Source organism: Camelina sativa, chromosome 6, assembly GCF_030686135.1.
Source record: "Camelina sativa cultivar CO46 ecotype springtype chromosome 6, ASM3068613v1".
NCBI lineage: Eukaryota > Viridiplantae > Streptophyta > Magnoliopsida > Brassicales > Brassicaceae > Camelina > Camelina sativa.
Window position 1 is genome coordinate 7,010,022 of NC_141885.1, and position 25,981 is coordinate 7,036,002.

General features: G+C 36.2%; 3 protein-coding genes across 3 annotated transcripts; 2 read left to right on the forward strand and 1 right to left on the reverse strand.

The window, feature by feature from the left end:
- The first annotated feature begins 10,636 nt into the window (after positions 1-10,636).
- Positions 10,637-12,037, forward strand: LOC104790592 (uncharacterized). Its single transcript, XM_010516368.2, has 3 exons — positions 10,637-10,754; positions 11,211-11,299; positions 11,724-12,037. The coding sequence occupies exons 1-3, from the start codon at positions 10,731-10,733 to the stop codon at positions 11,872-11,874; spliced, it is 264 nt and encodes an 87-aa protein (XP_010514670.1). The 5' UTR covers positions 10,637-10,730; the 3' UTR covers positions 11,875-12,037.
- Positions 12,038-17,217: 5,180 nt separating this feature from the next.
- Positions 17,218-21,557, reverse strand: LOC104698770 (putative mediator of RNA polymerase II transcription subunit 15c). Its single transcript, XM_087454072.1, has 10 exons — positions 21,420-21,557; positions 21,228-21,330; positions 20,095-21,090; positions 19,940-19,995; positions 19,750-19,824; positions 18,637-19,647; positions 18,218-18,532; positions 17,959-18,123; positions 17,764-17,852; positions 17,218-17,692 (listed from the first exon to the last, which is right to left on the reverse strand). The coding sequence occupies exons 3-10, from the start codon at positions 21,077-21,079 to the stop codon at positions 17,482-17,484; spliced, it is 2,907 nt and encodes a 968-aa protein (XP_087310198.1). The 5' UTR covers positions 21,080-21,090; positions 21,228-21,330; positions 21,420-21,557; the 3' UTR covers positions 17,218-17,481.
- A 3,959-nt stretch (positions 21,558-25,516) lies between these two features.
- Positions 25,517-25,981, forward strand: LOC147942363 (uncharacterized). The gene has a single exon (XM_087456026.1). The coding sequence runs from the start codon at positions 25,517-25,519 to the stop codon at positions 25,979-25,981; it is 465 nt and encodes a 154-aa protein (XP_087312152.1).

Genomic DNA, 25,981 nt, shown 5'->3' on the forward strand with positions numbered 1-25,981 from the left:
CCCTATGGTACCTTTGCTTACCGAAGAATGCCCTTTGGTCTCTGTAATGCTCCTACGACATTTCAGAGATGCATGATGTCTATCTTCACTGATATGATTGAAGACTATATGGAGGTATTCATGGATGATTTTTCAGTTTATGGGTCTTCATTCAAGAACTGTTTAGAAAATCTATGCAAGGTGTTGGCAAGGTGTGAGGAGAAGCATTTAGTGCTCAATTGGGAGAAGTGCCATTTTATGGTTAGAGATGGTATAGTGCTTGGTCACAGGGTTTCAGAAGCTGGTATTGAAGTTGACCGCACTAAGATAGAGGTGATGACAGAGAATGTGAAGGCAGTAAGGAGTTTTCTTGGGCATGCAGGTTTCTATAGGAGATTTATCAAGGATTTCAGCAAAATTGCTAGACCACTTTCTGCTTTGCTGTGCAAAGATGTCAAGTTTGAATTCACTGATGAGTGCAGGATAGCCTTTGAAAGGATTAAGCAAGAACTTGTGAGTGCTCCTATTGTTCAGCCACCAGATTGGGATCTCCCTTTTGAAGTTATGTGTGATTCTAGTGACTATGCAGTGGGAGCAGTGCTGGGACAGAGAAGAGACAAGAAGCTTCATGCAATTTACTATGCAAGCAGAACACTTGATGATGCACAAAGAAATTATGCAACAACAGAAAAGAAGTTGTTGGCGGTTGTGTTTGCTTTTGAAAAATTCCGTTCTTATCTAGTTGGATCCAAAGTCATTGTTCATACTGATCATGCTGCTTTGAAGTATTTGATGCAGAAGAAGGATGCAAAGCCTAGACTATGCAGGACAGTTTGCTACATTCAAAACAGTATCCAAGGTCCTCCAAGCAGACTTCTGGTGGCCAATGATGTTCAAAGACGCTCATGAATATGTCTCAAGATGTGATGCTTGTCAGCGGAAAGGTCAGATTAGCAAGAGGAATGAGATGCCACAAAACTTCATTCTTGAAGTTGAAGTGTTTGATTGTTGGGGTATTGAATTTATGGGACCGTTTCCATCTTCCTATAAGAACAATTACATCCTAGTTGCTGTTGATTATGTCTCCAAGTTGGTTGAAGCAATTAAATGTCCAAAGAATGATTCTGCAGTGGTTCTTAAGCTGTTTAAGACCATTATCTTTCCAAGGTTCGGAGTGCCTCGAATTGTCATCAGTGATGGAGGTAAGCACTTTATCAATAAAGTGTTTGAAAAGCAGCTGAAAAAGTATGGAGTTCAACATAGAGTGGCTACTCCATATCACCCTCAGACTAGTGGGCAAGTAGAGGTTTCCAACAGGCAGATTAAGGAGATTCTTGAGAAAACAGTTGGTGCTACAAGGAAGGATTGGGCTGCAAAGTTTGATGATGCACTATGGGCATATATGACTGCTTTGTAGAGAAGAATTCTTGAACTCCCTTCTTATTTTTTAATATCTATTGCTTATTATTCAGTATGATGTCTTGTTCTTCATTAAACATGTCTGAGTAGTTTGCTTGTTAGGTTTAGGGTTTTTCACGTGGTTTTTATGATTTATTAGATCTCTGATTTTTAGGGTTCTAAATCTTTTATGATCTTCATCTTTGCTTGTTCTTCACAATAGTTCTTGATTGTTCACCTAGAATTATTATCTTAGGGAAATTAATTGATATGAGAATATAATTGTTTTTCCTGATTAAAACCATTGATGAACAAAATTACTTTTTACAAAGAGATTTGGATTAGTGATTTTGTGAACTTATCTAAACCTGTTTTTAAAGCTGATTTTTAACTTAGAATTTTACAAAGAGATTTGGATTTTCTGGTTTTAAATTTAGATAATAATTGCAGTGAGAACTGAATTATTTTACCAAAAAGTTTAGAGTTCTAGATCTGATTTTTATTGCATTAACCCTAATTATCTATTGATTTAATACTTCATAATTACCTGAGAAATTCCCTAGGCTTAACTTTTTGATTTCCTGATTTCACAACACCTTGATTTAATATTTTGCATTGTCTTCTTTAGTTTTTAATACAACTTAAATTGTTTAGCGTAATTACAAAAACTCTATAATCCATTGTGTTTGATCTTAAGTCTCTGTGGATTCGACCCCTAAGTACTACATTGATCTCTTGTTTGAGAGAGTAGCTCTAGGGTTAGTTTGAGAATATCAAATATATGGGAAAGCATGTCATATTCATATAAAACACTACTTGGCACCACACCTTTTCATCTGCTTTATGGGAAAACATGTCATCTTCCAGTGGAGTTAGAGCACAAGGCAACCTGGGCAGTTAAGTTAATGAATTTTGATGCCAAGACAGCTTCAGAGAGAAGGTTAGTGCAGTTGAATGAGTTGGAGGAGCTGAGATTTCATGCATTTGAGAATTCAAAGCTGTACAAGGAGAGAACCAAGGCATATCATGATAAAAAGATCATATCCAGGCACTTTGAGCCTAATGACCAGGTACTCCTTTACAATTCTCACTTGAAGCTATTTCCGGGTAAACTCCGTTCCCGTTGGTCTGGTCCTTTTACTGTCTAAGAAGTTAGACCATTTGGAGCCATTGTGTTGCTGAATTCCAAAGGAGAGAAGTTCACTGTTAATGGCCAAAGGGTGAAACATTATTGGGCGAAAGCAGAGATACCGGACGGACACATTGTGCGTCTGGACCCTCCGCTTAATCCATTGCCAAGTCAAGCTAATGACTTAAAACAAGCGCTGAGTGGGAGGCAACCCACTGGTAGGGATTTTTTATTTTCAATTTTTAGGATTACTAACATATTAATTTGTGGTTTTGAGTTTTTTTTTTGTTTCAGAAAAAAAGAAAAAAAAAACAAAGAAAAAAGTTTCGGATACCATTGATCAAGCCTCAGCATCGATCGATACCACCTGGGTATCGGTCGGCACCGTTACTAGATCGCAGGTGATCGAAGAAAGGTTTAATGGGTTTAAGCAATTTGGGTTTGCGAAAATGGGCCTAAATTTGACATTGGGCCAGGTCCGACAGAAGTAGCATCGATCGATGCCACTTACTGGGCATCGGTCGATACCGTTAAAACCGAGGAAGACCCGATATAAACCCTCGAGCTTTCTTCTTCCTCCCATTCGCAACAGAACCACCGAACATCTTCAATTCACTGTAACTCTCTCGTTTCCGATCCGTTTTGAGTGATTCAAAGCCCTAATCCACTCGATTTTCTCTCCTCTACCCGGATCCAGTGTCAATTTCGTGGTTTGAAGTGATTTCGCAGAGAAAGAAGGCCAGAACCGCCGCCGACCAACCTTCCTCCTCTCACTGATCAGATCGCCGGTCACCTCCGCCAGCTCCGGCGAGTCGTCCCTCCCCTCTCCCAGACCTTTCCCTTCCTTCTCCCATCCAATCTGGTTTCCCATGGCCTAAAGCTGAAAATGAGCCAATCCCAACTCAACAGGTATGGGAAAACCCTCTTGCAGAACTTAAGAAGGCTGAATTTATCAACAGACCATTAGATGTTTGGGGAGAGTATGAGACAATGTTGTATAATGCCTGGTTAGGAGTGGAAATTGAACCAACCAAGTTTGTTGATCCTGCTCTTCTGCGTAGACTTGGAATTTATGATGAGGTCATGAGATTGATAGATAGGATACATCTGGGGACTATTTGCACTAAGCAGTACGATTGATATCTAGATCTAGTCAGACAGTTTATGGCTAGTGTTAGAGTTGTTTATGCTAATGAGCAGGCACCAGAGTCACGAGATGATTGGTTGCGTTTCTTTATTGACGGAAAACAGTACACGATTAGGTTGCACGAGATATGTGATGTGTTTGACTGGCCACGTTTTACGAAGGTACTGTTTTGCCTCAGACCTATTCGGATGTTGGTGTTTTGTGGTCTTATATAGGAAATGGAGTTTATGACTCTAAGAAGAGTGTTCAGACAGATGTTCGCCATCCCGCACTTCGATACGTTCTTCAGGCTATTGGGACCACTTTTCAGTGTAAGATGGAGCCTAACAAGATTAGAGCTGCTGGGCTTTATCTACTGGGTATTGGGATTGGACGATTGATTCCGGATTTGATTGTGCGGCAGGATCCTTCAGCGCCCAACTCTGGGGCTGTTTTTTCACATCACTTGGTTGATCTTCAGAGCAAGCCGTTTTTGGGTTGCGGCCGCAAGATTGAGTATGTTGGGAGTCTTATTACAGCTATTCTTCAGTGAAGAACGTTCTGACTGATGGGTACAGTATGCTGCCACAGCGGGTTCTCATGAATGAGCAGTATATGAGGAGTACAACCTGGATGAAGCCAGGTTTGTTGTGGAGATTCAGGGATGAGACTGGAGAGCATCTGATACGCCTTCCCCGACCAGACCTCACTACTATTGGAGATGATCCAGAGCAGTTGCGTTTTCTACCGTCTGCTGCTGACCTTGTCACTGTTCCTCCTTCCCGTCGCCATCAGACTTCACGGTCTACTGCCGCTGCTGCACCTGCTGAGGACTTAGATGGTCCTAACCCTGCTGGGGGTTTTGAGATTGGTTCTTCTTTTGGTACTTCAGCATCTGATTTTCCCCCTTTTCCTGAGCCTCCACAGCCTTTTGCTACTATGAGTCCTACCGCCTACCAGGAGTACCAGACATCCACCATGCGTGCCATCTGGAACGCGATTGCTCGATTGTCTCGTTGTCATTGCCTTGGTCGTACTAGGCGTCATACTAGGTGCAGGTCACCTGATGATTCTGTCTCTGATGACGATGATGTTTCTGCTAGCCCCTGATCATGGTTTTCTTTTTTTTTTTTTCCCTTTTTAGGATTGAATTAAACTAACGTTGTCTTTTATTGCATTGAGTCAATTTGTGTTTGAAATTTGTGTGAACTTATGAATTATCTATCTATCATGTTGCTTTTAACTTGTGTTTATGTTTGAGTGCTTCTTAACAGAACTAACATCAAAAGGATTGATCTAACAACACAAGATCACAGACTAACTGCCACTCAGGAGTTTCAGCCAAATTCACTGTTCACCGAGGGTGTCGATCGACACCACTCTGGCATCGGTCGACACCATAGGGTAACCCGAGAAAATTCATCTTTTCATTCAAAATTTTCAACACACTTTTGTTTCTTTGAATTTCCCTTGCTTACACATTAGAGACAGTGTCGTTTAAGTTTGGAGGAGGTTCATACTAACTACTAACTTAGTTTTGGTTTTTATTGTGTCAAAACCGATTTGTGTTTTTGTTGAGTCAAATTTTTCATTTTATTTTTGGAATTATAATCTCTAACTGATGACTACTGTTCTTTGGCTAACACTCTAATGACTCTTGACTAAGCTTGACCTCAGAACTGAAGTGTGGAAAAGACTATGAGCTGTATCAACAATCCTGAAAGCCCTTATTCAAAGGATATTTAGTTAAACTAACGTTGTCTCAACTTTTATCAGGATTTTAACCGGACTTAATCTCTTACTTTAGGGTTGGAAATCAGTGGACTAGACTTCTTCTTCAGGCCATACAAGATAGTGCAATTTTTCAAAGTATGTTCCCCCTCTCTCTTCTCTTCAGTGTTGTGTAAAAAAATAGAAAGATCAGAAAAAAAAAGAAGAGAAGAATAAAAGATAAGATGATTTTGATCAGTATAGAGAGGTAGGTAAATTATCTATGACCTCATTATTCTATTCTTGAGTCAAATGATCACACAAAGCTTGGAAGCGAGGGATAGGTAAATTACCAATGACCCTGGTATTCGCTTACATCTTTGATTTGAAAGGAAAAAAAAACAACTCATTAAAAGTGAGAAAAGGGAGAGCAAAGGATATTGTATGAAGAATGTCTTGGTCTGAAGAGAGTCCATATATCATTGATCGATACACCAAGGTAAGACTCACCTGTACTTGCTTTAATTTATGTAATGAGATGACAATGGTGAGACTAGAGATTCTAGAGGATTATGTGATTTGAGTAAGGAATGTTGATGCTTTTCAAATGACAAAGTATATAAAGTAAGTTCTTGAGAGTTAAGGCGATGAAGAGTGCAAAGATCAGTTGTCTGCAGTTGAGGGAGTTCCTATGTTTTCAAACCTCTTTCACAGGTCTAAGTTTCTGTTTTGCTTGAGGGCAAGCAAAGGCTAAGTTTGGGGGAGTTGATATATCATGGTTTTTACGGTTTTTAACCATGATATAAGTGTGCTTTTTGACTCTTTTCATTTGTTTCTAGAATTGTTTTTGAGTCTTTACAGGTTATTTAGGAATTTGGCACGGAAGGAGCAAAGTGGAGCTATTTGGATGACTTTGGCGCATTTTACAGAAGGAAAAGAACTTGGACTCGGATCAGAGTAGCAGCGTCGACCGGCACCGAAGGAGCATCGGTCGACACCTATGTTTATCCGACGAGAAAAAAAAGAAATTGGAAGTTTTACAATTTTACCCAAAGCTTTCCTAAATTGCAACACAAGTCTGTGACGTGTTTTAGGACATATATATATATATATATATATATATATATATATATATATATATTGTTTTTAGGTTTTAGAAAACCCGGAAGTTATTTTCTAGCAAGTTTTTGAGAGAGAGATATTGAGAGCTTTTGGGAGAGAAAGAGATCAGAACTGCTTTGTAGAGAAGAATTCTTGAACTCCCTTCTTATTTTTTAATATCTATTGCTTATTATTCAGCATGATGTCTTGTTCTTCATTAAACATGTCTGAGTAGTTTGCTTGTTAGGTTTAGGTTTTTCACAGGGTTTTTATGATTTATTAAATCTCTGATTTTTAGGGTTCTTAATCTTTTATAATCTTCATCTTTGGTTGTTCTTCACAACAGTTCTTGATTGATCACCTAGAATTATTATCTGAGGGAAATTAATTGATATGAGAATATAATTGTTTTCCTGATTAAAACCATTGAAGAACAAAATTACTTTTTACAAAGAGATTTGGATTAGTGATTTTGTGAACTTATCTAAACCTATTTTTAAAGCTGATTTTTAAATTAGAATTTTACAAAGAGATTTGGATTTTCTGGTTTTAAATTTAGATAATAATTGCAGTGAGAACTGAATTATTTTACCAAAAAGTTTAGAGTTCTAGATCTGATTTTTATTGCATTAACCCTAATTAATCTATTGATTTAATACTTCATAATTACCTGAGAAATTCCCTAGGCTTAACCTTTTGATTTCCTGATTTCACAATACCTTGATTTAATATTTTGCATTGTCTTCTTTAGTTTTTAATACAACTTAAATTGTTTAGCGTAATTACAAAAACTCTATAATCCATTGTGTTTGATCTTAAGTCTCTGTGGATTCGACCCCTAAGTACTACATTGATCTCTTGTTTGAGAGAGTAGCTCTAGGGTTAATTTGAGCATATCACCTGCTCAACCATGTTTCTCTAGCGAGAGCTGGGTATGGAAATGGTTGAGTTTGAGTAGCTTTTACCAAGAGATTGGATTAGCTAAGTTGAGATGTTGTTCGTTGTCTAGGGATAGATTGCTTGTGGCATGTTAAACACTTTGTAGACTAGGAGACTACACCGACATCAATTACTCTCATCCTTAGGACCTCTTTCTTCCTAATATTTATTACATTCATGAGACTGTTTTGTGTCTTGCCTTTTAGTTCATGCTTAGACTCGTTTTCTGTTTTCATTCATTTTCGCTTCCTGTCATACATTCGCATTTCTAATTCTAGAACACATTTCCGTTTTGTATTGTCATCATTCTTGGATTGTTAGACAAACACTCTTTTATATTGGCTTAACTTGTGATTCCTTGATTGCATCTTGAGTGATAGTAAAGTTTCCCAACTGGATTGACACCTTAAGTACTACAACTGCATAAGGTTAATTGAACCTGCTAGGATAGACACACAAAAATTCTAGTATCAATTTGGCGCTGTTGCCATTTGGGATTCATTTTGCTACATTTAAGATTTCAAGTTTTACAAGATTAAGTTCTATTCCACTTCTCATTCTGAATATTGACTTGTTTTGGTTGTTTACTTGTTTGTTTTGCATCTCAGGAACCTGTTGATTGCAAGGTTAAGCCTAACAGTTTGTCAAAAAAAACCCACTGATCATATATTTATATCTTATAAAAAAAACTTAATAGAAAAAGAAATTTGAAAGAACCAAAGAGGTGTGGCGGGCTATATTTATTTGAAGGGTGTCAACAGAATTTTCATAGGGATGTTAACAGGTTGCTTAGACATATGTCAATTAATTATTTTAATAAAAGCTGAGGTAAAATTTATAATTTCGTGGATGTCATATAACACCCGTGATCCTTCACTACTTTTGTCACTGAGGTCAACGATTTTGCCCGTCTTAAAATAAGACTGATGATTCCACATACCAATTTTATTTATATGTAAAAGCATTTTAGTATAGAATTGGTCTGCTGCCGTTTTATTTTTTTTGAACTATACCACTACAACACAAATTATATCTGATGAATAGTAAATAAAAAATAGTTTAATCAATAGATAAATTTATTTGTTTCCATTGTTGTTACCATTTAAACTCTAACAGGCAAATATTAGAGATGCATACTTAATTTTTTATTTATTTTATACTCTCTCCATTTCATAATATCAGATGTTTTAGAAAATATTTTTTGTTCATAATATAGAATATTTCAAGTTTTGATGTAATTTTTAAATTAATTTAATATTTTATATTATGTATTATTGTTTTCGATTGGTTAAACTTTTTAAAAATAAATCTTTGTTAATGTACGTGTTTTTAGTTAAAAATAGGTTTTGAAACCGAGGAAGTATATGTATATGAAAAACAGCTCCGAACTAGTATCATATTGGTTCTATTAAAGCGAATTTACGTCCTTAACCCGAGAAACCCCAATTATTATTTTTTAGTCTATGCTGATATCATCTCAACACTTTGGAAAGATTATTGACCTAGTCAAATTTAGAATAAAATGAACGGTCAAACAAGAGAAAAGGAAGAGCTAAGAAATTTTGACAAGGCTTAACCACCCACAGATTTGCGATAGTGGTAAAATATCACAATTTTGAAAGCAAACCAACATGTATAGTTGCCGTAAAACATACAGTATAAGGTTCAATTATATTTTCAGTAAGCTTAGATTATCTCACTAGTTTTTCTAATTATCTTCAAACGAGTGTTTTCAAAATCGGACCGGACCGGCAGTCGAACCACGTTAACCCGCGAACCGGCAGCATACCCGGGTTGGGTTAATATCAAAACCCAAAGAAAATTGAACCGGTAAAAAAACTATATCAACCTGTCAAAAACCCAAAAACCGGTGAACCATTGAACCGGATAAAACCGAGTTTTAACTTTTTTTTTGTAAAAACGAGTGCAATTAATTACCTTTCTAGTTTTATTCTTACCAGTAGTAGGGTTTCTTAAAATAAAAATTTCCGTAATTGAACTTTTTACTTTTCATACTAGTTTTTTTTTCCTTCTAGTTTGAATTCTCTACAACTCACACCACAAATCTTTAAAATCAAGGTAACTTTATTGAAACCAATTATTTTTATAATAAAAGATGTTTGATCAGTGCATGTTTTGGTAATCAATTTGGTGTTTATTTTTTTCTTAGTGTACGTAATAGAAAAAAATATTTTATTGGTAATGGTTAGTTTGTTACACTTTGAGTTTATTACTTTAAAAAAGAACATTATGATTATTGAAATATTTTATTTGGTGTAACCAATTATATCATAGTTGTAATCATTAAAAAAAATAGAAAACATATTCTTACATATTATTTATAAAAATATCATCAAAATCAATTGAACCCGGTCGAACCATATTGACTCATGACCCAGAAGATTTCCGGTTCAGTTACCGATCCAGTTTTAAAAACATTGCTTTTCATACTAGTTTTTTTTTCTTCTAGTTTGAATTCTCTGCAACTCACACCACAAATCTTTAAAATCAAGGTAACTTTATTGAAACCAATTATTTTTATAATAAAAGAAGTTTGATCAGTGCATGTTTTGGTAATCAATTTGGTGTTCATTTTTTTCCTAGTGTACGTAATGGAAAAAAATATTTTATTGGTAATGGTTAGTTTGTTACACTTTGAGTTTATTACTTTAAAAAAGAATATTACGATTATTGAAATATTTTATTTAGTGTAACCAATTATATCATAGTTGTAATCATTGAAAAAAAATAGAAAACATATTCTTACCTATTATTTATAAAAATATTATCAAAATCAATTGAACCCGGTTAACTCCGGTCGAACCATATTGACTCATGACCCAGAAAATTTCCGGTTCAGTTACCGGTCCGGTTTTAAAAACATTCCTTCAAACCTAAATATGTTGTCTTCTATATAATTTACGTTTTATATATCTGTTTTTTTTTTGGGTAGATTTATTACTTCTAATTTAAACAAGCTAAGCACAAGAAGAGAATATTGTGCAACGTGTTTTTATTAAATATGCTTCACTTATAAAATAGCAAATACTATATAGTACTTCATACTAAATTCAAATAAAAATTACTTCATACCAAGAATTGATATTAGAAATTAAACCAATAAGCCTAATTAGCAATATGATCAGCCCACAGGAACAAGTCCGTGGGTTTTGACATTTCAATTATGAGGGCATGGACTTCTCTAATAGCATGTCAAATCTCTTCTACACTATATATACCACCATCTACACATAACCAAACTATATATTAAGAAAAAAATTCCACAAAGTTGACAGTAAAACAAGTTCATATTGATTATTATCAACAGAGAAGAAAGGATCAGCTGAAATGGGACGTTGGGTGAGACCTGAGGTAAGGAAAATATATGATTCGTGTCAACAAGTAGACATAAATAGTTAGGTCCCTCTTAGTAGTACTAGCCTACTAAGTCCGATTGTTCTGTCCATTGTTTTTTTTTTTTTTTTTTTTTTAAGTTTAACTAAAAGGTTTTAATATTTTTGTCTGTTATTTAGGTCTTCAATGTTGTATAAATTTTGAAAGATATATATCAAAAAATTATTTCTATACCAATTAGGATTTAAAAACTAAAAACCAAATCCAAAAACTGAATTAAAAAAAAAAACAGCATCCCCTGATATACTTCTGGAAAAAAAGATAAAAATCCAATTTTTACAACCTTTTGGGACATGATATTTTATAAATATTCTTGTTTAAAATAATAAAAATGAAATATTTATTTCTGGTTTGACACTAAAGGTTATATTAATTTTTATCTTAACTGAAATCCAAAAAAAAAAACCAAAATAGGTTTACCCTCTTCTTGGAGCGATGGGATTTGTGACATCTATGGTTGTGTTTCAACTCACAAGAAACGCATTGTTTAACCCTGACTGCAGGTTAGTCGTCATCAAATCGATTCCAATTATACCATTATTATTTTTGTTAAATGAATATTATTATTTTTTAATGTAAATGAATATATCTTTTGCTTGATATTTTTAAAAAGGGTAAAACCTAACGCATGTTATAAAGATTCGTAATTAACATAGTCATTCAAAAGAGTTGATTCAACGGTCTAAAATGGATAAACATTTTTTTTTTTGTCTCACAATAAACTATTTTTGTTAATCAACTGAGCTACGTACTTATTATTAGTGCACGACAGTAGCCTTATATAACTAATTTAACAGACTTTTAATCAATATTTTTATGTTATTTAAGACTATTTTAACAGACTTTAATAGCCTTATATAACTATTTTAACAGACTTTTAATCAATATTTTAACGTACTAATGTTTTTTTTTGATAAAAAATGACAGAATAAATAAAGCTCATAGAAAAATGGGAATTCTAGAAAATGAAGACGAAGGAGAAAAATATGCACAACACAATCTTCGCAAGTATCTGAGGACCCGCCCACCTCAAGTTATGCCTTCTCTCAACCGTTTCTTCTCTGATGAGGACAATTAAAGTTCAATTACCTTCGTGTTATTTCTTATTGTTAACAATTAAACAAAATTGAACTGTTCTTGGAAATGGTTTGATATGTATCGTGATAATTTTCGGATCCTTGTTTATATATATATATATATATTTTTTTGAATAAAATGTTAAATTTGATTCAAAGAAAAAATAACGTTTGTACAATTAGTGTAACATGTGGGTTAAACAGAGAAAACCAAATAAATTGTGGACTACATGCTTAGATTGTATGGAATTAATATCGAGATGTTAGCCAAAACTGCAGAGCAGCATCGTAGCGTTGATCACCACTCTTGGTTATTGAGAGAATCCGGTCCCTCACTTGTCCATCAATAGATTTGATCAATTGCTCCGCAGTGGTGATAGGTTCTCCATGGCGTCTTCTGTTTCGCTCACGCCATAGAGCATGTACCGTGGCTTGGAAGACATAGCGGACAACAAAGCTCTCCACTCGATCTTTCCAAGAGCTCGATATTGCTGTGATCAACGTTTGCCAGTCCAAAGAGAACCTCGCCGCAAAAATCTTCTTGGCAACATTAGCCCATATACCAGATGTAAAACTGCAGGTGAAACGAAGGTGGTCCCGAGTTTCAAGAGTATGATTGCAGAAAACACATGTCGTGGCCAGACCCCTGTTCCAAAGAAGCATTCTGTCCCCCGTTGAAAGCATGTTCCTTGTCGCCAGCCAGACACAAAAAGAGTACTTTGGCGTTGCGTGGGCAAACCAAACCCCATTGTGCCAAGAAACCGAAGGTGATATGGATCGAACATGGTTCCAAGTATCCTTGGTAGAGAAGTGTGAACGATATACGTCAGTTTTCCCTTTCCATAATGTCGTATCCTCTGCATTCGTATGTGATCGCAGCTTAGAAGCCAAAATTTCTTTAATGGAGTTCAAATCTGCAGACCGATGCCGTCGAGGCCTACGTTCCCATGCCTCTGCAACTGACATATACTTACTTAACCCCAGGTCAATATATCCTCGTTCCCCCGTGACCTCAATCAGAGGCCCCAAGGAAGACCAGTTGTCAAACCAGATAGAGGTTTGAGTTCCATCATGCACATCAACTCTATAAAAATCTTTGGCAATATCTCGATATTTTAGTAGTTTCCTCCACATCCAGGATCCCAGATGAGATGTCTCTTTAATTGACCAAAACGTTTCCTTACGCAACAGAAAGACCCGACACCACTTAACCCACAAAGATTGCCTCTGAGACAGGAGCCGCCAAATCAACTTCAGGCAACAAACATCATTTGCTTCTTTTAGCGATCTGAGACCTAAACCTCCTTCTATCTTCGGCTTGCAGACCTCCCCCAAGAAATTTTTGCTTTATGCGAAGCTAAAGCAGGACCAAACCAGAGAAAAGCAGAACAAATCTTATCAATCTCTCGAATACACTCTCAAGGAAGTCTGAAGGCGACAAGCCAAAAGTTGCAAATGCTCCTTAAAACAGAACTTATCAAGTTTAGACGACCAACATAGGAGAGGAACCGAGCTGTCCATGAACCGATTTTCTTCTTAAGATGTTCTAGTAACAGATTGTAGTCAGTCGAAGAAAGTCTCTTAGTAACCAGCGGGAGACCAAGATAGCGAATAGGAAGCTGACCAACTCCAAACTGAAAACGAGCCTCAATCTCCTGGCGAGAGGAAGTCGTAACACCCGCTAGATAGACAATAGATTTCTCCATACTAATCCGGAGGCCTGAGCGTTTGGCAAAATGATCAAAAACCTCAAGTATGCCCTCAATAAACCGTATCTTCCCATCAGAGAGAACCATCAAATCATCAGCAAAACTAAGATGAGTTAAGCCAATGGACTTACACTGTGGGTGATAAGCAAATTTACGTGCTCCAGCAGCTCTGTCAAGCATCTTAGATAACACGTCCATGGTTATAACAAACAGATAGGGCGAGAGAGAGCAACCTTGCCTCAGGCCACGAGAACTGCCAAAGAAACCAACCAATTCCCCATTAACCTGAACCAAAAACGAAGCTGTAGTGATACAAAGCATGATCCAGTGAATAAATTCCGCAGGAAACCCCAGCGCTAACAAGACCTTTTCAACAAAAGACCATTGAACAGAGTCAAAAGCTTTTGATATATCGATTTTGATAGCACACCGACTTGAAACAGAGTCTTTATGGTATCCTTTTACCAACTCTGTTGCCAAGAGCAAATTTTCGATTAGTAGCCTATCTTGCACAAAAGCGGACTGATTACCCGCAATAAACTGTGGAAGCACCAGCTTGAGCCTGTTAGCAATGATTTTGGAAATCACTTTGTTTATCACATTACAACATGAAATCGGTCTGTAGTCTTTCATCCCCACAGCCTCCAACTTCTTTGGAATAAGAGCCAAGATTGTGGAATTTACTCCTTTTGGTAGAAATCCTTTAACAAAGAAGGATTGAACCGCTATAACAAATTCTGCACCTATGAACTCCCAAGCAGCTCGATAGAACTCAGCAGTGTAACCATCCGGGCCCGGGGATTTATCTCTGGGCATGGAGAACAAAACTTGTTTAATTTCCTCCGCAGAAACAGGACGAACCAGCCTGTCCTTGTCAGCCACAGAACAACGGAATTCTTGAAAGAATCTCTCTGCCTCTGTTTTGATCTCCCCATTGTGTGACGTTACCGTCCCATCAGGCAGTTGTATCTCTCGAATGGAGTTTTGAGCCATCGTAGATAGTACAGCTCGGTGAAAAGTTTTGTTGTTTTGACCTCCTACCTGCAACCAGTGGAGATTGGACTTTTGCTTCAAGAACTTCTCCTCCAATACCGCTATCTTCTCCCACTTGATATAAGCCTTTGTTTCCTCATGCATAGCTTGGGGCGAAGGGGTTGTTTTATTAAGCTCTTGCTTTTGACAAAGCGTAGCATATGCTTCTTTTGCTCTGCGGACCAGATTTCCCAACCTGTCTTTAGCTAATCCTCGAATTAAAGGTTTTAGAGCCTTTAACTTTTTCGTAAAACGAAACATGGAGGAGGTAGACATAAAAACAGGCTCAGTTTGCTTCCAGAAACCTTCAACCAGTGGCTTAAATTCCTCCATGTCAGCAACAGCATGAACAAACTTAAAAGGCTTGCGAATCGTATTGGTGACCCCCGCAGCAGTATTCAGATGTATCCTACACCGCAAATGATCAGAACACCCACCGGCTTCAAAAACGTTATATAACTGCGGAAAAGACTCATACCAAATATCATTCACAAGCACTCGATCCAGTTTTTTCAAAATTAAATCAGCCTCTCTGTTGTTAGACCAAGTATAGAGCGGGCCATGAGAATGCAAATCCGAGAGAGAACAATAGTTGACCACTCGCTGGAAATCCTGCATTCCCGCAGTGAGAACAGGATTGTCAGCTACTCGAGAATGTTCCTCAATGTCCAAAATGTCATTAAAACCACCACAAATAAGCCATGGCTTACTACGGATGATAGGTGAATCAGCATGATCTCGCAACTCTTCCCATAGTTTTGTACGTTCCTGAGCAGAGTTCGACGCATAGACAAAAGAGCAGAAAAACTCATCCTCCAGCTCCTCAAGTTTCACTGAACAGGTGACCAGTTGACCACTCTTATAGAAAGGCGTAAGCCTCACTTTATTACTCCACACCACCCAAATCCGACCTCTCCGATTATATTCATAGTTGGTCAAGACAGACCAATCTTTAAACAACTTAGTACACAACCTCGGTACTTTCCTCTCTCTTACTCTTGTCTCCACCAAACAACCAAACTGAAACCTCTTATCTTCAATCCATTTCTGGATAATGGAATGTTTTATTAATTTTTAAGCCCCGAACATTCCAACAGAATCCAGACATTAATGATTTGTAGTGGTAGTTCTCTTACTCTGATCTCTAGGGGGGATCCTAGAGGATTGAGTAGAAGAATTTGAGAGCACTTTATGAGCTGTCTTTGAATCGCGTGGCAAAGATTGTCTCTGCGGAATGATCTGCTGAGTCACAATCTTTGCTACCGGTTTCTGAGAGGCCTACACTACACCAGAGATCCCACCTATCGGTCCAACCACCGCTGAAGTAAGATCTTGGTGATTAGTAGAGTTCTCCCATGTATCGTCCTGACCACTAAGGACAGAGAACGCATTCTAGAGTATAGAAATCCCCCCATTCTGCAGCTGGTTCTGCTGTTTCCCCGGGCTACGAGAGGTGTGTGGTGGTGTAACCCAGCCCTGATCCTCACCAGTTTTCTCCTCCTGGTCAACACTCACAGTAGATGCCCCAATACTGGGGTTCTGCTGGAGAGTGCTCTGGATCGCAGATGCCACTGCATCCGGCTCTGAAAATACCTCATCAACAATATCGACTGGTAAGCAAGTGTCCAAAAGAGTGTCCATAACTTGATCTTTAACCGGAGAACTAGGCTTGTCTACCGAGAGACCTGCAATTACCGAGCGGATGATGAAACGTGAGCGGACTTGGCCAACCTGCAATGAAGTCTATACAAATGTGGGTTACGTTAAAGGATGTTTCACCATCAATGTTTTCAGAGAAAGGTTTGGAGTTCTTGGCGAGTGCAGTGGGGAGGCCAATTCGTCTCCATCCAAAAACTGAAGCTTGTGAGAGTTTCGATGAGGCAAGGATTATGGTGGAAGTAAATTTAACCAAAACACTTCCATCTGAATATATTATTAGTGGTGAGGAGGAAGGAGAGCTTGACGCAGTAGTTAAGTACTCGTATCCTTGGCTACCACCGAGATATAGTGGTTTATATATTTTTTTTTCTAAATTAAAAATTGAACATGCGTTCAGTTTGTCATACTAGTTCCGAGATATAGTAATCAAAAAAGTATTTTTTAACTTCAATTTTGCACGGTGCCTTTTTGTATCTATACAAAGTGCTTGTGCATTTTCCAAACTCAACTCGTTAAAAAAAAAACTCGAAATGAAAGTATACAAATATATTGTTTATTACGACAGTGAGACACTTTGAAAATACAAATACATAAATAAAACAGTTAAACAATTATATTGTTTCTTATCAATGTAAAAATTATATATGTAGTAAAATATAGTAGGATCTCTTCTTGAAAACTTTAGAAGTTTTACCAACATAGTGTTGGCCCCCTTATTACATGGTCTAGACCCTCCCTCTATCGATATAGAGGCCAAAGGATACTGAACCATCGATCATATAAATTATAATAATAAATTTTATAAGTTTTAGCCATTCAATCTTACTTAAATGTTCATTGATTATGTCTTAATTTAATATAGTTCTTCGGAATGATATAAGTAATTATTTATAAGTTGGATAAGAAAATACAAATATGTAAAACATAAAAAGAAGAAAAAGGTTGGCATTAGAAAATAGAAAATATATATTTAAAAATAGATATTAGGTGAATGTAAAAAGGATTTGTGTCAGTTATGGAACAATTTAGAATAATGTGTTGTTAAAATATGTACAAGAAGAGAACATCTGAACATAGAGCCACTCACTTAGAAACATAATGCACTTACAAAAAAAAAAAAGGTTTCACCTAAGCTTCATGTATGTCTATAGACCTTCTCCGGAACGGTGAGCGAGCGAGTGAGAACACAAAAAAAGAACCATTTGTCCCTCATGAAGCTCTTAGAACATTTTCCCAAGAACCGTACTTGGAGCTGAAAGTGCCTCCACCATGCCGCTCAGCATACTCAACCATTGTCGCTCTCGCACAATCATTCCACCTTTGAGCTATTTCTTTTAGAGACATTGGTTCTGAAAGTTCCTTCACTGAAAAATTGAACCTCGATCTGGTTCTTGCGGATAAATCCTCATATTTGTGTAAACTGAAACAAGGGGATAAAAATTTATAAGATAACATACATGTCTTATACATATTTCAACAATTGTTTCTTACCTTGTATCAAAGGTGATGTCCTCGAGAAGTATCGGAGAATTGTATGGGTAGTTCGCTGGAACTAGCAAGCGTAGAGGTTGAATTTGTGACTGCGTACGTGAAACATTTTAAGACATAAATAGCTGAGCAACAAGAGAAAAAAAAAAAGATTGGAAACTAGTAATTAAGAGACTAATTAAGTTTCAAGAGACTTACGATTTTTCCTGACTTGTAATGATCTTTGAATGTGGAACTGAGACCCACAGGAGCATAAGAACATGTGACGATTGTTCCACAAGTATCTTCATCGCATATTTCTACCACTGTCTCTACAAGTCTCCCATTTATTTCTCTGATTTCTTGCAAGAGGGCACAACCAGGCTGCAATATTAGAAAAAATAAAAATAAATATGGACTTAATTTGTTTCTATAGTTCGATAAAACAGAGGAAATATTTAGGTTAAAATATTTTTACCTCATTCTTGTTATCTCTCGAGCAAGATGATGATGTGGAATCAATTTCAGATTCAAGGCTACTAAACTGATTATAACTATCAGTTTGTGATACCATATCTCGAGGTAGTGTGCTCATTAAGCGCTTCAATCTCTTATTTGGATTTTCTTCTTCGTGTGTCGTTAAGTTTCTTGTTTGAAAACTTAAATCCTCGCCTAAACCAGCTTGAGATCTTCCACTGGGGTGGTACGATCCTGCAATCCTGTCGACCATACCAATGATCGAGCTAATCTCACTTACAGATTGTTCCAAGGATCTTGGTGAGGCTGATTGAAACTACAAATGCAACACACATATTAACCAGTTGGTGATTATTAAACTAACGAAGATGGAGACACTAAACTTGAATAAGCTATAGAGTTTATGATTTCTTCACTCACCGCTTTTACTAGTCGATCAATAGGTCGCTCTGTTGTTGCTTGTGTGCCAAGTTTGACAGAAGAATCGTGAGATTGAGCATGTGAAACTGGAGACTCAACAGATGGGGAAACAAAAGGCGAGCAACCAGAAATCAATGAGGTTCCGGTTTGATTAACTGTTGCGGGAAGAATCTGTTGGTCCAGTAACTGAGGAGAAGAGTGGTGTTGTATTTGAGGGGATGAAGCTGATGGTGAAACATAAGACACTGGATTTGTAAGTTGGTGCTGAGTCGATGAAAGGTGTTGATGAAGCAACTGCGCTTTGATGTTGACCCCATGACTCATCCTCACATCATTCATCTCATTCGTCATCTGATGTGAATTATGTGTTTGAAGTTGTTGATTCTCTTGCTGCGGTTGTTGCTGTTGCTGCCTATGAAATAGCGGCTGTTGTGTCTGGCGATGATGGAATTGTTTCTGCTGCTTTGGCTGAAACATACTACTAGGCTGGGCCGAAGTAATATTCGAGTGTACGGTCTGCAGAGTACTTGCAGGATTTTGTTGAAGAGAAGGTAACATGACATTTCCTGAGGAGGCCATCATGTTTCTCTCTTCTCTTGGTTCCAACTTGGGCCTTGTCTGCAATAAATCTGTGTGTGATGTCGACCTAGGGCCAGATACTGAAGACGAGGCTCCATTTTGGTTACTTGACATCAACTGTGACTTCATTGGATCCTTTTCATGAGACTGTGACATATGGACTTGAGGACTTTGGGGTTGCAATGTTGTTTGATGGATCTGAGAAGGTGGAAAATGTCCTTGTTGTTGCTGCATTGGCCTCCGAAGCATGGTGTGATTCTTGGTCAACTTCAATATGTGTTCCTTGTACAGATCAAACTTGTCTTTGTGCTTCTCTGTTATACTGCTCCTTTGAACATTTAAGAAAACCATAGCTTGTTCAACTGACGATTTGAACACCTTTAGCTTTTCAACTGGCTCGGATACCAAATTTTCTGGCGGAAGAGTTTCAATCTGAAAAAATAAATAAATTAAACAAGAGTTAAGAAAAGACAAAAAAAATAAGATCGAATACGTGTCCCGAAAACAAAATAATTAAGTTTATCACTTAAGTACCTGCCATAATTTCTCCTTGAGTCTATGGAGTATTTTACTCAAAATTGGTAGATGCATCTCTTTCATAGCTATCATCTACAAGACATATATATAAAAAATTCATCAACAAAATAATGAAAAGTTTGGAATAAAATGGCTTGGTGTAATAGTTTTAGTATGACAAATGTAGGAACAAGACGAACAATGATACCTTCTGATAGGTCTCCTCCTGCCAGTCACTAGTGGCATTCACTGAATCTTGAGATGCTACAAAATAATTCTTTTGCTATTAAAATCATAGTGAATGATATATATAAGTAACGAAAGAAAACAATATCAACAAATTTGTTAATAAAGGAAACATACTAGATGGATTTGCCAAAGGTGCTCTCTGCGATGGATGTGGATGATTCTGTTGGTTTGCTATTTTTTGGGTTTGGTGTAAGGAACTTGATGCTTGAAACCTTTGGGTATAATTCTGTGAAGAATCCAAATATTGTTGTGAGCTTCTTTTCTGAGGCTGTTGATGCATCGGATATGGCGGTTGGTATTGTTGTGACATCATAGGTTGAGATTGTCCAACTTCTTGACCATGAGTACCCAACAAACTTGATCCAGGCGCATTATAGTTACCAGATTGATGATGCCGTTGTGAGGGCACGCCTGAAGCATTATTAAGGCGTTGTGGGGGCATAGTTTGGAGGGTATTATTTTTATGGGGTGGCTTTTTTTGAGAGCTAGCGACATTGTTCTCTTGGGACGATGATACCCTAAAAGCTCCTTGTTGCTCTTGGATATTTTGTTGTGATGTTGGATGATTCTGATGTGTGTTTGGAACATTCATCAGTTCACTATGTTCCTGGGACAGTAGAACAATCTGCGGTTGAGAACTAGAACGGACTTGCTGTGTCGGAAAATGATGTCCTGGCAGTAATTGAGAGTCTTGTTGGATAGAAGTTTGTTGACCAGAAGATTGAAACAAGGACTGCTGAATAGGTTGTTTTAAAAGACTTTGTAGATGAGGCTGCGGTTGATGCATATGCGGTGGTCGCAAATTCCCATGGCAGGTTTTTTCTTTCAGAAGGTATTGATTCAGTTGATGTTGGTGAGGAAGATGGTGTTGCCTTCCTTGCATCTCTCTTTGAGAACCAGGAACAACATTTACCTGACCTCCTTCACCTATGTGAATGTTTACGTTTTGGGCCATCGAAGCGGTTAGAGGGGCCTGAGTTGGCAAACGAGACGACCCGGGAACGTTGAGATTGCTCGGTGTGTTTTGCGGTAACCCTCTTTGGCTTGTTGGAGTTTGCGTATACGGCAAGGAGGTCGGAAGTGATTGCGCTTGATTCATACCTACTCGAGCTGCTATTCAGATAAACGCATAGAAGTAAAACTATACTAAGTAATTTATTTGTTTCCAAGGCACTAAATTGTATAAATAAGATAATCATCTCTTAAGTATAGAGAAAAACAAAAACACAAAGTAAAATTCTTATGACCTGGAGCTGGAGTATTGGCTCCATTGGCAGAAGAACCTGATTGCACATTTTATAACGTTTTTATTGCATGCATCTTCTCTTTGAGTTTCCGAATATAATCACTCTGAGACATAGCAAAAAAAAAAAAAAGGAATAAGATCTCAAATTCAGATTTCTGAACGTAATAGATGGGAACCATTTATCTTGGAGCACCTTATCTACGGCAATGTTATAAATATTCTCCTCAATTTTGGAAGCAACGTCGCTAACGTCACCTCTCATAGGAAAAAATTCCATCAAAATATCAACTCTACACATATGTAAGAACAAAGATCAGTAACATTTTGAATGATTTTTAAATGGCTAATTCGACTAATAGTCATAAACATTACCAACTTGTCAAAACTTCAATTTTTATCAGCTAAAAACATATAAAATATATCACCAGTATAATGACGTATAAAGATTATGGCACAATTTGAAACGAGCAAAAGGTTGAAGTTAAGTTTTGTCACATCATAAAGGAATTTTAATAAAGTTTTATGCACAACAATCTAACGTTTTAACTGTTACATTGTTAACTGGTGTATATGAAATAATCGTTATCATGTGCAAAGCTAACAAGATCACCACAAAAAGCATGACTAAGATAAACCTTACTCTCTTGCATGAATGAATGTCAATAATCAAATAGGAACGATTGATCAAACAAAATAAACAAGATGTAACAAAAACTCTATTAATAATTTTATAAATCTGTCAAGATAGAAGGCGTACATCTTCGAAAGACACACTTTCCGTAATTGAGGCTCTGATCTCCAATCATTAGCATTATTTGCATCGGAGGCTCCACCAAGTTCATTAGGCTTACAATTAGTATTTTGCTCCATTAAGTTTTGCGCCTCGGAGACGAATGTTTCCTGGATAAGACGTATGTGTTTCAGACCAGAACCCCTGAGACGATCCTTTAAAAATAAGTATACAAAAAAGGATTAGAGAAATCTATCAACTAAGAAACACACAAAAGACAATATCATGCAAGAAAACCATAGAAAAAAATATATATATTTCAATTTGTCATTATCCAAAAATAAGAGATAATTCTAATCCAAGTATCCGATACTCAAACAAATTAAATTTCATAGTTGCTAATACTGAAATTAACCAGTAATCAAATCCCTAGCCTTAACAATGCCAACAACAACAACAAAGACATCATGTAGAATGGTTTTATTTAATGACATTAAACCTAAGTGGCATAAAACCAAACTTATATATTGTCGAGATACCAATGTTTTGCAATAAACCTTAAAACCTCAATTTCAATTTTGACAATACAATCATATACTGTGTTTCTGAAAAGATAAGAACCAAAACCGAAACAAAGAAGTAGACAAAAATTGAAACAGAGATTAGATACACTAATCACATTCACCAAAAAACACCATCAAACATATGATCAAACTTAAGATATAAGAACAATAGATCGCATCACTCAATCAAAACCTTGAATCCGACACCACAAAAAATATTTACAGAGACTAGAAGAAACTCATAGATTGTAAAAGGAGGACCCAAGAAATTGAAGGATTCAGAGGAGAAGAAGATGAAACCTAGGCTTACAAACTCATAGACGGAAAAAAGAAGGAAAACGAGCCGAGAGATTGAAGAAAACTAAACGGAAGAAGACTTACAAAATCATATAAAGAGAGGGGATATATATAGTGTTTCTTTATAATTTATTAAAATCAAATTTACTAGGATTTGGCCCGTTTTGGAGAATATCTGTGAAGGGTGACATGTGTAATAGGACTCAGCCCGTTTTGGGAATAAATCTGGTTTTTTTTTGATAAATTTTAAAAGTTAAGATTTGGACTTTGACAACTAAGTCTAATCTAATCAATGTATTTTTGTTGACAAAAAAAAAAAAAAAAAAAAAAAACTTTGACAACTAAGCAAATAGGTCTCACTTTTTTGTGTGTTTATGAATTTATGATAGTTTGACTAAGAATTAAAACGAGGTTCAATTAGGGAAGGTCTGGGAATTTGAGTACTCGGTTTGGACTTAAATCGATCTTTGTTAGTTTTAGATGTTTTTTGAATGTAAAGTCTTTCCTTTGCCAATTTCCCGAATGACAAAGTCAGTAGGAATCTTTGTTTTGCAGGGCTTTTACTCCTCAAATTCCAACTTATCGAGGATCAAATGGTAATCGCGGATTTAGTAGTGTGGAACAAACAATTTCATACTGCAGTACGGTTCAACTGTGGTAGGTGCAGGATAAATGTAATAGCGGGACAAGTACGATTACTCCAAAATAAGCGGTACAAATTAATGTTTGATTGGTAAAACAATTTGCGGTACGGAATTCATATTATTTTATTAAAAACTAGTATAATTATATATTTTCGTTTTTTGTATTAATAAATAAAAACTTTGATTTCAAAAATTGTTATTATATTAAAAGTTTCAAAAAGAAATTTATTGTTATTAGAAAAAACTGGATTTATTATGTTGATAAAAAGACTGGATTTATTAATGATTATGTATGCATATATACTACTAAAATTACTATTATTTATTACTAGAATGATTTTGTTTTTTAGTACATTCTAAAATGAGAGAGAAAATAGAGAAGTTATTTTTTATTTGTTATTTGCATGTGTATATGTGTATGTAGATAAAAGGATAACTAGTTATTATAATAAAAATCTAAAAAGTATATACATTGGCGTTTTTTTCTTAAAATCCGCTGGGTAAATGGTGTTTCTGTTTGGAAAAGCGGTACAAGGCTTTATCCCTTGGATAAAACCACATCTGCTTCTTCTTTTTTTTTTGAAAAAAACGCAAATTGTAAAAAGTTTGATGATTGGTGTAATGAAAGCGTTATTCACAAAAAAACGCTTTGAAATCCGCTCCTACTAGTTCTCAATCACAGCCTGAAGCTTATTGAAGCACAAAGGTCACATCAATTTTTTATTTGGGTATATTTTATCATTGTTTGGACTTTTTCGGTACTCTTTCGGTTTTGGTTAGTTCAGAAGGTATGAGCAAAATATCTGAATCAAAATATCTAATTCGAACCCGATCCAAAAAGAAAAATTCTTGGGTTCACCCATAGAGGTGAACCACTCTCATTCATCCCCTCTTTATTAACCAATTAAAACATAACAAACCGTCATGTCATGTCATATTTATAAAATAAATCAAAATTAAAATAAAAAAACAAAACAAGTTAAGGAAACCAATCCCGTAGATTTTTTATTAAAGAAATTATGCTGGTTTAGGTTTATAAAATAATGATTAGAGTTTAAATTTTACAATTAAACGAAATCATATGTCGGTTTGGGTTTACAAAAAAGTGGTTAGGGTTTAGTTTTTACAATTAAACACAATTATGTGTCAGTTTGGGTTTACAAAAGAGTGGTTAGAGTTTAGGGTTTAGATTTTACAATTAAATGAAATTATATGTCGGTTTGGGTTTACAAAAGAGTGGTTAGTGTTTAGGGTTTAGATTTTACAATTAAACAAAATTATATGTCGGTTTGGGTTTACAAAAGAGTGGTTAGGGTTTAGATTTTACAATTAAACAAAATTATATGTCGGTTTGGGTTTATAAAATAGTGGTTAGGGTTTATATTTTACAATTAGAAAATTGTATTTTAATTTGGGTTTATAAAAAGATTGATTTGAGTTTAAATGTTATAATTTAAAACTATAATATAATGTTTAATTAGAATGAATCATTATAAAATTAATTGATATACATAATTCATTTTCCAATAATTTGTTTCCTTCACCACCAAGAGGGGGTGAATAAGAATGGTTCACCCCTAGGGGTGAACCCAAGAATTGTCCATCCAAAAAATCTCTATCCAAACTTTTAAAATATACGAACGGTTTAAAATCTTTAAATCCAAAAATCCGAACCTGATTTGAACCCAAATCTGAACGGGTACTCGAATATACCCATCATATTAATATAATAGTATAATATTTATATTTGTAATAACGTAAATGTCCAATTAATTGCTTGAAACCTAATTAATTTATTGATTTAATATTTTGTATTTTCTGAGAAATTTCCTGGACCTAGCTTTTTGATCTTCTAAATTTACAACACTTTTATTTAATATTTTGCATTGTTTTTCTTAGTTTAAATCAACTTGTTTAGCTTAATTATAAAACTCTATAATTTATCGTTTAGACTTGAGTCCTTGTGGCATTCAACCCCTAAGTACTACAGTGACCTCTTAATTTGAGAGAGTAGCTCTAGGGTTTAATTTGAGCATATCAATGACCGCCCATAACGATGTGGACATGGGCTCGCCCACGGACGGACCGCCCAATTGACAACTATAAGAATGGACAAAGAGTACAACGTCTTAAGACAGAGTTGGTGAATTGTGGATTCACGGTTGAGGCATATTATGGGAAGCTTATAAAGTTGTGGACGAGCCTTGCGGATTTTCAACGTACTAAAACAAATGAAGAGATTGCAAAAGAAAGAGAAGAAGATAGGTTGCATCAGTTTTTGATGGGGCTTTATGAGAGTGTTTTTGGTGCTGTGAAGTCTTCTCTTCTGTCACGGGATCCACTTCCTTCACTCGATGAAGCTTACCAGGTTGTTTCACAGGACGAGGAGTCTAAACGGGTTTCGCGGTTCAAGTGGCTTCACGTTTTGCTCCGCCGTCTCAGCTCCGGGATCCTTCTGCCATCTATACGAGCTGTGGTCGGAAAAGACATCTTGCTAAACAAGGTTTTTGACAAGTTATAA

Bases quoted from the DNA above. Each gene is read 5' to 3' on its own strand.
- LOC104790592 (XM_010516368.2), top strand. From the start codon at position 10,731: ATGGGACGTTGGGTGAGACCTGAG. The intron at 10,755-11,210 runs GTAAGGAAAATA...AAACCAAAATAG, and splicing joins GACGTTGGGTGAGACCTGAG to GTTTACCCTCTTCTTGGAGC. The intron at 11,300-11,723 runs GTTAGTCGTCAT...AAAAAATGACAG, and splicing joins TTGTTTAACCCTGACTGCAG to AATAAATAAAGCTCATAGAA.
- LOC104698770 (XM_087454072.1), bottom strand. From the start codon at position 21,079: ATGAATCAAGCGCAATCACTTCCGACCTCCTTGCCGTATACGCAAACT. The intron at 18,533-18,636 runs GTGAGTGAAGAA...TTGCATTTGTAG, and splicing joins TTGATCGACTAGTAAAAGCG to TTTCAATCAGCCTCACCAAG. The intron at 17,853-17,958 runs GTAAGTCTCTTG...TCACGTACGCAG, and splicing joins ATTACAAGTCAGGAAAAATC to TCACAAATTCAACCTCTACG.
- LOC147942363 (XM_087456026.1), top strand. From the start codon at position 25,517: ATGTGGACATGGGCTCGCCCACGGACGGACCGCCCAATTGACAACTAT.